Source organism: Phoenix dactylifera, chromosome 15 (assembly GCF_009389715.1).
Source record: "Phoenix dactylifera cultivar Barhee BC4 chromosome 15, palm_55x_up_171113_PBpolish2nd_filt_p, whole genome shotgun sequence".
In the NCBI taxonomy this organism is placed as follows: domain Eukaryota; kingdom Viridiplantae; phylum Streptophyta; class Magnoliopsida; order Arecales; family Arecaceae; genus Phoenix; species Phoenix dactylifera.
Window position 1 is genome coordinate 5506535 of NC_052406.1, and position 17609 is coordinate 5524143.

General features: G+C 38.9%; 2 protein-coding genes across 5 annotated transcripts; one reads left to right on the forward strand and one right to left on the reverse strand.

The window, feature by feature from the left end:
• Window positions 1–1416: 1416 nt before the first annotated feature.
• LOC103712011 (pentatricopeptide repeat-containing protein At1g52620) lies at window positions 1417–7798 on the reverse strand. Of its 4 annotated transcripts, XM_026806553.2 has the most exons (5): window positions 4921–7798; window positions 4255–4394; window positions 3013–3042; window positions 2499–2572; window positions 1417–1938 (listed from the first exon to the last, which is right to left on the reverse strand). In XM_026806553.2, the coding sequence occupies exon 1, from the start codon at window positions 7782–7784 to the stop codon at window positions 5229–5231; it is 2556 nt and encodes an 851-aa protein (XP_026662354.2). In that variant the 5' UTR covers window positions 7785–7798; the 3' UTR covers window positions 1417–1938; window positions 2499–2572; window positions 3013–3042; window positions 4255–4394; window positions 4921–5228. The 4 variants fall into 4 exon arrangements, with proteins under 4 accessions (XP_026662354.2, XP_008796595.2, XP_017699492.2 ...); XM_008798373.4 differs by lacking the exon at window positions 3013–3042; XM_017844003.3 differs by having other exon boundaries at window positions 2499–3042.
• A 5549-nt stretch (window positions 7799–13347) lies between these two features.
• On the forward strand, window positions 13348–14545 carry LOC103711992 (protein MIZU-KUSSEI 1). The gene has a single exon (XM_008798354.4). It carries the CDS (start codon window positions 13638–13640, stop codon window positions 14298–14300), a length of 663 nt encoding a protein of 220 aa, XP_008796576.2. The 5' UTR covers window positions 13348–13637; the 3' UTR covers window positions 14301–14545.
• The last annotated feature ends 3064 nt before the right edge of the window (window positions 14546–17609 follow it).

The following is a 17609-nucleotide window of genomic DNA, read 5'->3' on the forward strand; positions in this document are numbered from 1 at the left end:
ATGGATCCGATCGGGCGAACGGCTTGGTTCCGGCTCGGGTTCACCAACCAAAACCGAAGCGCCGCTCGGTCCGAGTCCAAACTCAAACTAGCTTAGGGTCTAGTTAGATTTAGGCTCCGATGGGGCCTCGGGCTTGATTCCGAGCTTAATTTCAGGCTAGATTCAGCCTAGGAATTGTTATTTCATTATAAACCCACGTCACTGTTTTCAACATTAATTTAAATTTCTAAAATCTGAAATATGCATTACAACATAGCAATAGAAATAATAAAAGAAATCTCAGTTGACATATTAAAACTGTAATCTAAGATAACAATTGATTTAGCTAGAGATGATGATTTGGAATTTGGAGAAAATTTGACAAGTTCATCAAAAGTTCGAATAACCAAAGATTAATAACAGAATAATAAAACTGAAAAATATAAGCTTTCTGATTTATTTATGCATTTATCTATTTAATTTTTAATATAGAAGAGCCAAGGATAACAAATAATGGCAGAAAGCATCACTCCTAAAAATAATATATGGTATCATTAATTTGTAAACATAAAATTTATTAAATTTGTCATGAATTACTAGCAATTAGATTGCAAAATTTATGTATAATTCAAGAATAATTGAGTAGCTCTGAAGCTTATTTGTTTTTGGAGATGGTTCAAAAAAATCATTGAACCATGAGAAAATCTAGAATATTTAAGAATTATTTAACGATTCAGAGAATATTGTAATCATAGTCATTTTGCCTCTGATATGTATAGCCTGGTGACACGTCCATATGGTTTACAGATCCTTCGGTACTCAGCTATCCAGGTGGCGGACTACTGGTACAAAAATTAACAGGATATCAGGTAGAATATCTTGGCCAATAGCTATAGACAGAATAAAAGATCGATTTAATCATAAATTTCATTAATGATTCAGAGAACATTGTAATTATGGTCATTTTGCCTCGTATATGTACAGCCCGGTGACTCATGCGCATGCTTTGAGGTTCTTCGGTATCTCAGCTATCCAGGTGGTGGACAACTGGTAACAAAATTACCAGGATATCAGGTTGAATATCTTGGCCAATAACAATAGATGGAATAAAAGATTAATTTAATCATAAATTTCAATATTGGAGTAGAAGAATTTTTGCGAAGATATTGGTCCTATACTGATTGAAGTGATTATAACTCAGTTGTTTATATAATAATAATTAGAAGAAGAAGAAGCAAAAACACTTTTTCGATAAAGAAAAGCGAATGTTTGCCTTACATCAAGAGCACAAAAATACCTGCAAAAAATACCGCACTATGATTTTAAACGTTTATTAGCTTGCAAGAACTAGTAGAAGCAACAACCACCTATGATACTTCCAAACAGTATCACTGTCAAAATAAATCCAATGGAATTAGATTTCCATGCCTCGTTATAGAATTAAAATGATCTTGAATTTATCATATCCAAAAATAAATAAAAATATCAATCCGGAAGCTAGACAGGAGACAACGATTCTGTAGGTGACATTACAGACATTTGCTATAGGAAAATAAGATAAAAGTAGACAACAATCGCTAGAAGCCACAAATACGGCATGCTTTGCAACAGAATCAACAAAGCTAAAGATTGGATATTGAAAATTCTACTAGAGAGACGTCCCTCTTCTCTAGTTTGGCATCTTCAACATTGTGGATCCAAGTACCATGCTTATGGTTTGCCCCATGAGTTAGCAAGACGAGCTATTTAACAGTTGGGATTTTATTTTATTCACTCAGTTGCTCACATGAGCAAGCAATATGCATCATGTGCTAGTTTGCTAACAAGTTATGAGGCAGCACCAACTCGGGTGTACCCTACAAACATTCCTTTCGGAACTCAGAACCCTTCTGCAGAAGCATCACCATCATCCTCATCACCACTGCCATATGTTTCAAGATCAGCTTCTTCAACTTCATCCTGGCATTGGAAAAATTGTATCCATCAGATGACTATTAACGAAAAACCATGTATTACATGCAAATTAGTTCTGGCAAAGAACCCATATAATTAGCTGCTGTGTACTGCTACAAATTTGCTAGTTCATGATCAACTAACAGATCATTTGTCCAATTAAACATGATATAAAAACCCAGATATCTGGAAATTATATAATCAGTCTAGTAGAATTTCAAGAACGAAGAAAATCAATTGTTTTAGCATTTGTTCTAGGCTTATAACTGTAAAGTTATCTATAGATTTACAACCAGCCTATAACTTCAGTCATCTACCATAGATTGGCAATCAGACAGAACCTGCTTATCAAATTCGCTACCAAATTGGAAATGCTGAAAATCAGACATACACATGTGACTGGAAAAATAATATAGCTTTATAGTATCAAAACTCATGATCAGGCACGTATGCAGGAAGCTGCAATCAAGACTGAAGTTCAAGTAGTTTGGAAGAGGTCATTAGCAATAGGCAAAATCCCAGCACTTAGATGCTCGAAAATTTATTGACAAACTTTGCATCCTCACCTCCACATAATCATCAGAAAATAAGCATCAGTAAGCTGCAAATCCAATTCCTTATTGCCTGATTCCTTGTCAGCCTTTATTTGATTCCACAGGAAACAACGAGGAAAATAATCAGCTCTAAGAAAGATTAACATTTCTCAAGCATCTACTGAAGTCCCAAGCTATAGTAATTAAACCAAAAAAAAGAATATTTCGGTCCTGCAGATTTGAAATACATTGGTTCAATGCCTGAAAATTTCCATATTAGTAAAAGAGAGGAATCATCACAAAGAACTCCCCCTTCCTAATATCGACTTGCCAATTGCCAAGGGCTTGACATATCATTTATACAATGCCATATCAACCAACATATATATTTGCTTGTGTTACCAATGTTTCACATATTCAGTAGCATCTTGGGGCTCAAAATATTGGGCTGTAAAATGTCCATTGAAGCACAATGATTATATTGTGGTGGAACATTTAATAAAGTTGATTCTTAAACAAAAACAGAAAAACCTGTGTAAAAGGTTACCCTTCTTCTCAAAATCCTTCCACCACAATTCTGTATAAGAAACAAGTGAAACTGTCAAACAGATATGCAGAATAAAACTTATCTGACAGTGTCAATTGAAGTTTTTAACAAATAAATATGGTTTTATGTTTATAGTTTTTGGTTTCAATTCATAAGTATACCTATTCTTGTTCTAAACTAATTAATCAGGCTAAGAAAAGACATTCTTTAGAAATTCATGGAAATTTAAGTAACATTAAATTGATATCCACTTTATTATATATTTAAGATTGTATATTTTTTATCTTTTTTTCCTCCCTCATGAGCTTAAATAGTTAATATAATCTATTATATCCTATAATTTTATCATCACTTATATGTATACCTGCATAACTGGGATGAAAGATTTCATTATGAAAGAATGTTCTTTAAATGCTCCAGTTCTGCAACATTAAAAGTAAATCAATAAAAGAGGGAAACTTCTTCTGAAGTCTTAACTATTCCGAGCTTTTTCAACCCATCTTTCAATTGATTTGGCACATGTTGTTGTCATATTCAGTACCACTTAATGATAAAGCATATCTGCATTAGGTACAGTACATAACAATATGTTGTGGCCATTTTGGGTTCGGCAAACCTTGCATGATACTTAGGTCATGCTTCTCATTTTTCATTGCATGCATTCTTAATGCTGGGATTCGTAGATGCCTTTGTAATTCTCAACTAACAATAGATGCAGTAGATTAGGTCTTCCACTAGTTCTAACAAGAAAGAGAGGCTTCATGACCTATCTTGATGCAACTTCAGCTTAACGTCTTAAAAATTTTGCAACATTTTGTGCTAGTGCATCCAAGCACTTGGCTCAATACAATAGAACTTGGTGCGGTCAATTTAAAATTTACAGATTCTGGTACCAATAACAATACATTAAACTTAGCTTGTCATTCCTTTACACATGCCACTAATGCAAATCTAGAGTCTCAATGTAGTTTCCTCACTATCAAGAAGATGATGAGTTTTGCCAGCATCAAACCCATATTTTTTTAGCTGAATAGAATGATCAAAAATGATGCAACTTACTCAAGGTGTAAAATTGTAAATAGTGCACTTTAAGACAAATTTATTTATGTTTGGATTTGATTGGCATACTTTGATAGCTTAGTAGACATAGCATTTATGCGAATAACTTAGCCAAGTACAAGATATTATAAATGAAAAGTCTATCATACTAATCAATATCTTGCAAATACATAGATTTCTCACCATGGTGCCCACTCCCATCACATAGTTTGGAACTATTCTGTCCTTTTTCCATAGTCCACATAATAATGCTGTTCAAACCAGCTTCATTTAATAGGATTTGCAGATATTGACTTCTCAATTTGCTCGCTAACTATGTTCACCTGCAAAATTTGTTAGAATAATGATAGTCCTTGGAACAAGGTTTTAAAGATCAATGCTGAATTCTGTACTGTTTGTCTCCTCGAAACAATACAGTATCGGAACTACATATCGAAACTGAAAGATTCTAAATAATTGAAAAACTTTTAGTACCGACCAGTACACTGGTATGGTACTGCTAGTGTGCACCGATATGGACCTACATACACAGGTATGGCTCCATACTAATACAGCTATTTCAACATACTGGCTCCTACACTAGTGCTAGTTTCAAGCTAGAACAGTATATTATCTGCCATACTGTCCCTTGTCGGCAATTTTTTAAACCATGCCTTGGAAAATGCTATTGAATTGTAGTGTTTGTCATAAAACCAAGAGTAATATGACTTGTGCTGTTGTGCATCTATTTAGAAAATAGTAATATGAGGTTAACTAATTTAGCTCATATTGTAGATTCGGCACAAACTACATAGTCCATGATGTATTGCTTCACATTTGCCTTAAGTGTCTGAGAAATAATGCATTTACCTCATATTGTAGAATTGCCACAAACTACATAGTCCATGATGTATTGCTTCATATTGCCTTCATATTTTCCATGATGATGAGAAATAAGGCAAGGAGGTACAATCCTGGTAACATGCCATACCACCATAGCTCTATTTTTAGGCTTAGAAGCAACAAAAAATGAACTAATCCTTGCCGCCCCTCTTATTTCGGTTTTTTTTTCCAAAAGATTTTATACTGCAAAAGCAACTTTTTTCATAGCAGTGTTCTTTACTCTGCATCAGAACAATGACACTTGTTATCTCAATAGAAGTGTTGATAGCTTGGTGTCAACGACTAGCAGCTCCGTGTTCCATTCCCAGTAAATGTATGCTCTCTTCAAGCAATGATTGCAAAATCCAAGAGGCCTTAGAAGTTGTTCCATTATGTAAGTGTTGATCTAACAATCTTGTGTATTTAAAAGCTATCTCAAGTTCATTCTGCTGAAAATGGCAAGAAAGAATGCTCTTCCACTCTGCTGACTTTCCTTCTGCACAAATTCCATGGAGAAGGAAAAGAAATGTGATGGAATTGGGCAAACAGCCTTTGGCAACCATCTTGCCTCTCAACTCCAATGCCTTTGTGACCATTTGATGTTTGCAAAGACAGAAAATTATAGCATTATATGCTGCACTCCTGCGATCCCATCCATCAGATATCATATTCACAAAGATGTCTAAGAATGCAATCTTGCTGTTGCCTTGAAGATCAGTAGCACAAGTGGAATCAAGATATGGAGTACTATTAATAAGACCATTAATTAAATAATGGAATGTAACATCATTAGGAGGGCATTTATTAGATAACATTTCTTCAAAGAATGCAACAGCTCTGGTGATTTGTTTATTTTTACAAAAGCTGCCAATCAGAATACTATACGTGACAACATTAGGAATAAGACCATGAGACTGCATATTATTAAAGAGAATTTCTGCAGTATCAATATCCCCTTTTCGACAATACCCATTGATTAAAGCAGAATATGTGACTACATTTGGTTTGCATCTCCGCTTCATCATGTCACCAAATACACTTAAAGCCCCATCCAAATCACTTTGTTTCGCATAGCCATCTATAACTGTGGTATATGTGAATTCATCTGGGCAATATCCATCCCTCCTCATGCTATTGATGCATAAAATTGCATCATTCATCATTCCAAATTTACAATACCCTTTGATCATAGCATTGTAGCCAACAACCCCATGTCTAATGCCCTTCTGTCCCATGAACTCAAACACCTTCTTTGCCTCGCTCAAATCCTCATTTCTGATGAACCCATCAATCAATGTAGCATAAACAAACTCATCTGGGAGGATATTTTGATCGAGCATCTCAGCAAGCAGCTTTTTGGCAGAGGCAAGCATCCCTTTCTTGCAAAGTCCACTTATTAGAATATTGTGAATTCCAGCATCTAGAGTTACTCCCTTCTCTATCATCTTCTCTCGAATTGCCAATGCATCATTTATCTCCTGCATGAGAACAAGTCCATGAATTAGAGCTGCATAAATTACCAGGTCAGGCTTATGTCCTTTCTCCATCATCTCAATGAACAAATTCGATGCCATAGCAACCTCCCCATTTTGGCAATACCCATGAATGATAGGAGTATAACTAAATTTATTCAGATCCAACCTCCTCTTAATGGCCTCCCTCAGAAGAAGCTCAGCCTCTCCAACATTTCCACCCTGACAAAGCCCAGAAATTAAAATATTATATGTTACAATATCCGGTTCACACCCACTTCCAATCATCTGCCTCAGAACTGCTTTTGCCTTAACAACTGAGCCATGCTTACACCAAGCATCAATCACATTATTGTAAATTTGCACATTCGGCCACAATCCCCGTGCTTTCATCTCCGAAAAAAATTTATTTATCTCGACAAAGTTCCCCTTCTTGCAGAACCCATTAATAACAATACCATAAGATACCAATGTCGGCAGGAATCCCTTCAATTTCATCTCCCTAAAAAGCTCTAAGCCCCTCTTCATGTCACCATTCCTGCAATACCCATCAAGAAGAGTGTTATAGAAGACGACATTCGGGGTACACCCGGCTCCCCATCTATGTTCAATCAAGTTCTTGGCCTCGTCCATCCTCCCTTCAATACACAAACCCCTGACCATTATACCCGTGCTGTAGTTATCCGCCCCACCATCTCGCTTAAGCATTTCATCATACACCTGACGGGCCAGATCACAATGGCGCCGCTCTACAAGCAACTTGAGCAAACAATTGCAGTCAGACACATCAGGAAAAGAACCAAGCTGATCTCTCATAGTTCTGTAGACATCCAAAGCCTCCTCTTCAAGTCCAGAATCAGAATATGCGGCGACGAGAGCGCCCAAGGCCTCCCGAGTCGGGGTTCGTTCCTCGCTCCTCATGGTCTGAAGCACGAGCTCAATCTCCGGAAACCGGCGGGCTTTGGCCAGGATCCGGAGGAGCGTCGAATAGGATAGGGAGTCCGGCGGGTCGGCCCACGGCGGGCGGCGTCGGCGGGCCCAGTCGAAGAAGGCGAGGGCGGAGTCGGGGTCGGGGAGGCGCGCGAGGACGGGAGCAATCGCTTCCTCTTCTTCTTCCTCGAGGGAGAAGGCATCGTCGAGGGCTCGCTCCCAGTGGGGATTGGTCTCGCGGGTGCGAAGGATTTGGGCGATCGAGTCGGCGACGCGGCGGAGGCGGGAGCTGAGGAAAAATTTGAAGGGGTTTTGGCGGGGCTTTTTGATGGGAGGGAGAAGAAAGAGTTTGGACATATGAAACAAGTTTGGGCACGGAGGACTGAATGAGCGAGAGAAGAGCAGCAGCAGCTGCCGCTTGTGTATATTAACCACCTCCGAGAATCTCATATTTGTTATGAGCCATCAAGTAATTTATTCAAGTTATTGCTTGTTTTATTTTTTTCTCATCGTTGAAGGTGATTTGGATTAAGTAGATGATTTCTCTGATTCTTTCACGCATCTCAATGAAGAAAATTTAAAATCTACTAACAAAAAATGAGAAAGCATGATAGAATGAGCCAAATCAAAGATAAGAACTAGATTATAAAAAAAAAAAAGGTAAATGCGCCAACTTCATTCTGATTTGAATTAATATATCTTGAGTATTCATCTTAGTCCTTATATGAATTTATAAGATATTCAAAAGGAAACTTCTATCTCTTGTTCTCGTGATTACTTGTATTCTTTTTCATATGAAAACTTATCTAAATAACTTTTCTAAGATAATTAGTTCCACGAAAAAAATCTAAAATAAGTATTTGCATATGATGGAGGAGTGCACTTCTATTAGGTGTAAATATAGAAATTAGAAATTTTTATTTTTTATGTGGCTTCAAGAATTAGAATTTTATGAGAATTTTAATATTTTATTTTATACGGAATCTTACTAAAATTTTGGATTATCTTTATAAATTCATTATTATATAATTGAGAATACAATTTATATTGTTGAGCTTCAATAATATGAAATATTAAAATGTTCTTTCCCTCTAACTTCTTTTCCTCTTCTCTTCTCTTCCCTCCTCTCCTTCTTTTTCTGTCCTGCATTAATATGGGTGAAAAGTGGATAGCCATCACCCTATATATATATATATATATATATATATATATATATATATGTCAATTAGGAGAGGATATTTATTGTCTAGTGAAGAAAGCCTAACATGCATAGAGAGGTCATTATATATTTATATGTGTACACATACATGCATACATACATACATACACACACACATACATATATATACATATATATATATGTGTGTGTGTATGTACATATGTATGTATGTATGTATTCATGTATATACATATAATGTGTGTGTGTGTGTGTTTAAAAAAAAAAGCATGGAAAATCTGATCCCTATCCCATACCACGCAAGAGGGAGAGAACAAAGTTGCATTGAAAGCTCTGGATACTTATTTTAAGCTCTACTATTAAATAAAATTATGATATACGAAAGAGGCTTTGAGTGACACACCTCTCCCATGCATTGAAGATCTGATGTGGCTCAGCTCAAAAGGACTTATCCATACACCTCTGAAATACAACATACGTAACCAGCACTTGTCTCTAATTAGTACACCATATTGCAACTTTTTCTAAGAGAGAAACAAAAGAATGAACACCGACAAAAAAATAATGTATGTAACATCCATGTCCTTACCTAAAAAGACTAACCAAAAAATATTACTATTGCAGGTAATATTACAGGTGGTGAAGACAATAGCACTCCGAGCCAGAATAGCCATTCCCAAATGAAAGGAGACAAACATTGTGGAAATTCCAATCACCGGAATAGTAAAGGAAAAAATCGCACATAAATGTAGCTATTCTCAGATCAAAGAAATACAGATCTTGGTCATATAACTCTTGTTGAAATGAGATTGAGCAACATAACATTGTCAAATATATTACTATATGTGATGCCGTATTTCTTCCTTGGGGGAATGGCTTCATATATTTCTTGAAGATTATTTATGTCTCCCCATGTGTTCTGTATGCCCCCATTGATTGATCCTGTTGGGGCAGCAAGCTTGCACAGTTCTCTCAGGACACCACCATGATGCACTACAAACCACTCTTGCTCCTGCCAAGCAAATAAAACAAATGAAAAGGATGCCCAATATCTCATTATTTTCGCGGAATGCGACATTGCATGCAACAAAATATTGCTCTAAGAAATCAACTCCTGATATGAAGTTGTTCTAAACATCAGCATGGCAGAAAAGCTGAGTATGAGCAGACAAAATTTCTGGGTGTAATTGGAAATGCAATTACAGCAACAGATTGACAGGATTTGCAGAGGCAGGCATAAGAAAAGCAAACTGCAAATTGATTACCAATCAATTACTCAACAGGAATTCATGGAAACACCACATAAGCTGAAGAACTTAACAAGCATCTATGAAGGATACCACAGTTGAGCTTATGCTTGATGTTGCTTTTCTGCGAAAGGCTTTAAAAATCACTTACCAAGGCCAAGCAATTGTAAGTGGGACAGCATGAATCAGACTTGCGCAACAATTAGCTAGCCTGGATTGGTCAGGTCAAGTCCAACTAGAGGTGGGTTTATATTGGGTTTAAATTCAATGAGTAAAACCAGACTTTCGAGCAGTTTTAGTCTCGTCAATTTCGACTTCGAGGGATTTTGGTTTGCTTTTAGGATAATCTGGGGTCCAAATTTCGTGCTTTAGGCACGGTAATTTTGATTCCAAGTCAAGTAGCGATCAAAACAATCTCCTTTCTACTCTTGTGAAATTGAGCTCAAATATCCAAGCTAGTCATTTTCTATATCCAAGCAATAATAAGCATAAATGCTTCAAGTATCTATGCATCAAAGCCAGAATTACAGCTTCTTCAACATGCCAGTCCCTAAGTATTTGCTATTCCGAAGGCACATTTTTGTGTCTTCACTCATATTATTTTATTTACACACACACACACACACACACACACACACACAGAGAGAGAGAGAGAGAGAGGTGCAGTTTAATTAATTGAAACTAAATAATTAGGACAAGGTTTAGTGGTTATGGTCATTGTCTATCATCTGGTCTCTTTTTTCCTCTTCTTTTCCTTTTTTTCTGAAAACAAAAGAAGATGGGGAGCCCTTATTGCAATTCTAGGCCTAAGCACTAATACGGTCTAATGTAAATAGATTTGCTCTAAGTATTTCCATTTTGAGTTTATTAGCAGTGTCGTCTAAATATACACTTCGACACCTTCCGATCATTTCCACAAATTTATCTGACATTTTTATGAAAGAAAGTTTATTTTGACATTTTTTTAGCTGACCATTTCATCTTTCTTATAACTTTTTTTAAGGAAATATCCATATGACTTTATAATCCATAATTTTCACTCACTGCTAATATATCTTTCTCTCCATCTGTTATCCATATTGGCAACTATGATCAGTAATGTGGAAGACCCAGCGGTGCAACAAATATAATCTAAGCAAGACATAAGCAGAGAGTGTCATCATAACTTGAAGTGTTTCTCATTTACACCACCAAGCAGTGGAAAGTTTAACCTTAGTACATGACCATGGCCAAAGATTTCAAAAAGAAGGAAGCAGTGGGACAGCAAGGAGGGCAAACCCTTTAAAGAGAGGGGAAAGCATCACATGGTTTTGGGGCCACTGCAGAGTCGCATCTTCGATCTGATAGCAGTTTTCCAGTGAGCTTCATCACTACGCAAGCTTGCTCCCTCTTATCAGGTGGTGGCCCCATATTAAGAGCCACTCATGAAACAAAATCTTGTTAAGTCTTTCTCATCTGGAGCCTTCTTCATGTGATGTTCCCAATTTAAAGAACCCACGCCAGGCAAAGTAGAACGGGAAGGAGAAACAAACCTATCACTGCAAGTGCTCAGCCATAGATGAGATATCTTTGTCCACTACATTCTTTTTGCTCAAGAAAAGTCCATTTTAATGATTTTTAAGCCTAATGAATCTGACGCATGAGAATGTTAAGAAGAAAATGGAAGTGAAAGCAGGTAAAACCATGTCAATTCAGATGCATCTTGTAGTATGAGAGAAGCCTTAGTGCATGAACTAACAATTACAAATCCAGTCAAATACCTAGCATGTAAATCAGATGAACTGGTGATTGATAGCAAACAGACCTAAAAGAGAGACCCGTCAATAAGATGTGTCCCTCAAATGTGAATGCAAGGCAAAGTGATCTGAGACAATGAGTCATGCCCACTCAAAGGTTTATGCTTAACAGCTCACTTTCTTGCTCCATTGTCGTCTGACAGAGAACTTACGAAACAATGTTTAACTTTGTGTTCCCTCGTTGTCCACTAGAACAATTCGACAACAATACCTAAAGAGATTTTTGGGCAGCAATTAATCTTTAAGTGCTAGCTACTTGCATTATTGACAGGCAGCACGAACGATGACATTAGATGATCGCTACTATTTATGTTCCAATTAATTAACAGGCTTAATCACAATCTACCATAACGATCGAGCTAGTCTCTGTCGCATCAATTTGGCTTGTCCTGATGGATCATTTTCTATCATGTCACCAGATCACATTAGGATTCAATTCAGATTGTGGCATCCTTACTTTACAGTGATTTTTGACTTGGCATCTATGTATCTAGCTTATCCAGTTTTGGAATATGGCACATACCAACTCCATAGTGAACAATAGTATGATCAAAGCACATTAAACAATTTCGGCGAGAAACACTAATTGCCAGAGGCTAAGTTAATAATGGTGCATCCTCTTTGACATCTTCTCTCGACGAATTACTTGCCATATATAAGCACCAGGGTATTGCTTCCTGAACACAGCATCTCTGCATGATTCACACAAAATTTTTTCATGATTTGCACTTGAGTTTTGAGACCTCTTGAAGAGTCTATAAAATGTCACAAGTTTCTGGAGTTGTCCTGCTACAGTCAGCTGTTTTGCTCTGCTCAAAGGGGCTCTTAGCACCTCAAGGGAACCAGTTCAGGTAGCAATCTTTTGCAATCTTAATAGATGGTCTTCTAGCAGATGGGAGAGCATTCTTAAGATGCATAATTCTTAGAACCAAGGTTTAAATAGCAGCTGCCATAATGTTCCAACAGCCATTTTAATGATTGTGGACCTCCTCTGAGACTTGATGCAATGTCAATTTAATTAGAAGTACTTCCTGGCCAGCTGATATGGCATTTCCACTCAAAGAAGTTTTATTGACCAAGTAGTCATTCTGAAGGGTTCCATATATCTCTACTTCACCGAAAGGTTAATGCAGTTGCTGATTGGGTTGCAAGATGGGGTAGAAATAATGAACAGTTGAGGTTACGGAAGAGTTTTTAATATTATAACAGCTAATATAATTATTATTTTAATATTAATCTAAAAGCGCAATTTTGAGGAGAATAGCAGTCATTATAGTCATTGCAATGGTCATTAATGGCTTCGGTGGCGTTCATTGTAGCACAACAACACTGCAATACATGGAGGACTGTGGATCATAACAACTCTCCTATCCACCATTAAAGCAATCTCTCATGATGGCAAAAGGTTGGGAGCTAAAATTTAACTTTCATGTGATTCCAAACCTAGATAAGATCCATCAGCAGTAATGGAAATTAAGTTCAAGTTCATATTTTTCTTGCTCCACTTTCTTCTAAAGATGAACTGTTGCAGCATCAGCACAACAGTGAACATGGATTGCTGTGCTTTATCTGAATCACAAGAGGAGAATGACTTGGGACAAAAGCTACTTAACGCCATGAAATGGAAATAGATTTTTGAGAAAAGATGGCCTCAATTATTAGTTTGGTGGATGGATGGAAGGCCAGGCACGAAGCCCATTATGGCAACACCCATGTAATGATCAGAGAGGCACATGCCAAACTAGCAAAGCGCGAAGGGTCCCTTTTCCTCTTCCCTCTGTTTTCCGAAGTGGTCCGGCCTCCCACGCCTTATCCTATTCTCCCAATATTTCCATCACTAACCTTGGTTGGATCAAACCCAACCAGGGAAGTGCCCCTCCCCCACTCTGAAAAGAGGAAAAAGATTCCCAAGGCAACCACCTTCCGACCTCCTCCTCTCCCTCCCACCCAATATAACTTGGGACCGAAGGCCCTCTCTTGCTTCGAGAAAACACTTGAATCAAATTAACTCCCCACCTTTCCCTCTGTCAGCTTCCCAACCACCACCTTCCAAGCCAAAGTCTTGAGACCATACTCTCCACCAATGCCACCAGTAATGGAGACGCCGGGGTTGGTGTCGTTGCTCCGGCACACCACCGAAGACCGTCGGACCAAGATGGGCGGAGGGGGTATCTTTCGGATGTTCAAGCTGCTTCCCATGCTTACCTCTGGTTGCAAGATGGTTGCGCTCTTAGGCAGGCCAAGCAAAGGATTGCTCTCCGACAAGGCTACCACCATTACGTTATTTGGATATAGGAGAGGAAGGGTGAGCTTAGCCATTCAAGAAGACCCCAGGTCTCCACCCATCTTTCTTATAGAGCTCCCCATGCTCACGAGCTCTCTCCACAAAGAAATGGCATCCGGATTGGTGAAGATTGCGCTCGAGAGCGAGACGAGGACCCACAAGAAGAAGCTCACGGAGGAATACGTCTGGGCTGTTTACTGCAATGGCCGGAAGTCGGGATACTCGATAAGGAGGAAGCATACCTCCGACGACGAGCGACATGTCATGCAGCTTCTCAGGGGCGTCTCCATGGGTGCAGGGGTCTTGCCATGCGAGAAGGAGACGGCAGAGGGGGAGCTGACCTACATGAGAGCCCGATTCGAGAGGGTGGTGGGATCGAAGGACTCCGAGGCGATGTATATGATCAACCCCGACGGCACCGGCGGGCCGGAGTTGAGCATCTTTCTTGTGAGGGTCAAGTGAAATTACTATTGCTTTCTCTGCTTCTTGTGTGTACATAGGTCTCTTTGTCTTTGTAGAGAAAATTCTCTTCCAGTCCCTCTCTTCCATCTTTTACTTGCTTTCTGCAACCTTTTAACTTTATACAGACTGTGGATAACTTGCCGGTTATGATGGATGCCACAATGGTGGTGGGAACTGCGGAGAGCAGTTGAAGACAGCCTACTAGTATTCCCATTTTGAATAATATTTTAACATTGATTGGATGATGATTTAACCTAAAAAAAAACAATTTGTGATCAAACTTATGGGATTTTGAAGAACTTAGGCATGGTAAGGGTCCTGATAATTATATCCATGAATCCATGATCTGATGGCACTTCTAGTCCTCAATGAGTGTTAGAAGTTGTGTTTGTGATGCCTGTGCAAAAGTACCTCCTTGCACTAAATATTTTTATTTTTTTTTACTTTCTTCAGAATTAATGATTTCCTTGAAGCTTGGTCTTGTGATACCTTCTCATGAATTCTCTAGGAGAACAACTGCAAAATTAATGATTTCCTTGAAGCTGGTCCCTCACTGTATCTTTCAAGTTAGGTAAAACCTTATCATGTTTGGCTACTTATATATACTACCACTTGAGTTACCTATACGGATCTCATTTTGCTATTATTAGTTTAACAATCTTTTATAAAGTTCTTGATGAAGTTTGGGGGAGCTATGCATGCACCTCCTTTAATTTTTTTTGGAAAGGAAAAAAAAAACACTTATATAAAGAGTTTGTAGCATGTATGTTACATTAGATACACACAAATTGTTTAAGAGATGCAATTTGAATGATTCTCACTATAAGATGTTTAAGATATTCCAAGATAAAGTGCATGTCGCAAAATGAGAGCAGCTCCATTCAGTGCATTGGACATCTAAGGACATAGCAGGAGGTCGGCTTTATGATGGTAGGGAAGAACCGGATGACCTTGTCAAAAGCGTGGGGGAACAAAACAGCAAACATCTGATTGCTTCCACCGACTCTATGGCACGTTAGCCGGTTTTCGTGTATTTTAAATGGTCCCCTCTATAATGTACAAGAGTTTGTACGCAAGAAACAGCACGGGATCACCCATGCCTTCAATGCTTTTTGGGCCGAGTAGTGGCCCAGGGGGGCCCACCTTAAGCTGATGGGCATGTGGAGGCTCCACATCAAGGGAAGCACTCGTAGGGCTGATGAAAGCGTATCAACAAACTCCAAAGAAGAATGGGCCTTAGATTTCCCTCACAATGGATACGGAAAAGAAGTCTATCCATCAATCAGCATCAAGTAGGCTAGATCCAGCTCACATTAGCATGGTACGTTAGAAAAGTATGAACTTAGGTAGGGGTCTACCATCAAGTGGGCCTGGCCTTGAGGCCCCGTCTCTTTTTCGAGGGACCATCCTGCAAAGAAAATGGGCCATCATGCCCTATGTATTATGCTTGTAAAAGCTGATTTAAAAGAAAGTACCCGGCATGGGAATTGTATTGCCTGCCATTTGGTCCTGACTGCACCTAGGGTTTTCATCCTAAAGAAAAGCATAATTATACCATTCCATGATGATGCTTCCATTGTTGCATGCCTTTAGGAATAGTATAATACGAGCTTAATTTTACATCCATGGACCTTGCACGTGCAATCACATTATTTATTCATTTTAATGCTGGCCCGCCACCAGCTAAGGACCATTGGCTAGCGTCGTGTTCCTATTATCTTCGTTCTTGAAGTGGAAGGTGTGGGGTTCCTCCGCCATCGAAAAAGATTCAACATTGTAGTCCAACTTTTCCTTGAATCGCAACTCCAGGCAATCCACTCTGCTGGTACTTTCCGGCCAAGGCTTCGCACAATCACCATCGTTGAGCTCCATGTTTTTCTAGATGTCTTAACACATTCCGATAGCAAATCGAGGGCCTCCATGAAGTGTCATTGGAGGTGCTCAGCTCCTCCGATATCTTGTAGTTGGTCCACACCGGCTGCCAGGAGGGTGCCTAGCCCATCACCAACCACAAGGAGTTGGTCTCAACTCTCCTCGGGAGCAGCCATCCCCCATAACCAGTCGGCCCCTTGGCCAACCTCCATCATTGCCTTCGATCACCAAACGTTCGAGAAAAAAAGCGCCAGACATCACATGAAGATTAAAGCAAGTTGCGATCCAGTCGCATAAATTGCGGCATTCTAACCTTACCTAGTTGCTATTTAAGAGATATCTCGTGAGCTTCGGAATCATGTCCAATCTCAAAGTTCTACGTCAACATAGAGAGAGATGAAGTGGTCTCACTTGCTAAACTACTACACCGCAAACTTAGTCCTTCTATGTACTTGGGACTACCTTAGCAATCACAAACTTACAAGGAGGGACCATCTCATCCCCTCGTGGCGGCATAGAGCGCTAGCATGCACCTTGGAAGAGGAACTTTCTTTCGAAAGGTGTCTCACTATTCTTAGGGCACATTTGGTTGAGAGGAGGTGGACCCTAGAATGGAAATAAGAATGAATAACTTTTATTCCAACTGTTTGGTTGGAGGGAGTCCCATTCCAATTTCGATTCCAAAAAAAAAAAAAGAAATGCCCCAAACCCAACCCTACTTTTCCCTAGTACTCAAATTTCATTCCGATTCTAGTCACAAACCAAACATGTAGGAGGATATGGCTATTCCTATTTCCATTCTAATCCAATCCGATTCCAATTCTGATTTTGATTTCAATTTCGGTCAGGAACGAAATGTGCCCTTAATGTTGTCATCTTCGCATTGCCTTGAAATTACATGGCCATCTACAAGTTGTGCCTAGATGGATTAGCTGGCAAGGCAAGGATAAAGCTAGCGAGTTTAATTGCCTTGTCAACTAGGATGTTATGCGTACAAATCCGCTGGACCTCATTGAGTGTCTCCTCTCTGAGTATGGAAGTAGTTCTTGAAGGAGATGGTAGTTGGAGAAGGGTTACAAAGGCTAATGTTTTTGAGACTCGGGCGGGTCAATTAAGTGAATCCAGTCCTATTGCCCCCCAGCAATAACGAATGGGGTTATATTTCGTGATTTATGAAAACTTGCTTGACTTGTTGACCTGAACAGTTCACCCGACAAGCCGCCATGGACAACAACTCGATCAACCTAAATTGAGCCAATGAACAAGAAGATTTCCCTGATAGGGGTAGCCCCATACCTTTATCCTCCTCAGTAGGCCAAGAAAAACGAGGGATAGAATTCTGAGGAGACGCTGCATCAGATGGTGATCCTATGGCCAGACTTTACTGATCGGACAATGGAAAAGAAAAAAAATGCTCGATGAAATGCCGGAGCCATA

Bases quoted from the DNA above. Each gene is read 5' to 3' on its own strand.
- LOC103711992 (XM_008798354.4), top strand. From the start codon at position 13,638: ATGCCACCAGTAATGGAGACGCCGGGGTTGGTGTCGTTGCTCCGGCAC.
- LOC103712011 (XM_026806554.2), bottom strand. From the start codon at position 7,784: ATGAGATTCTCGGAGGTGGTTAATATACACAAGCGGCAGCTGCTGCTG.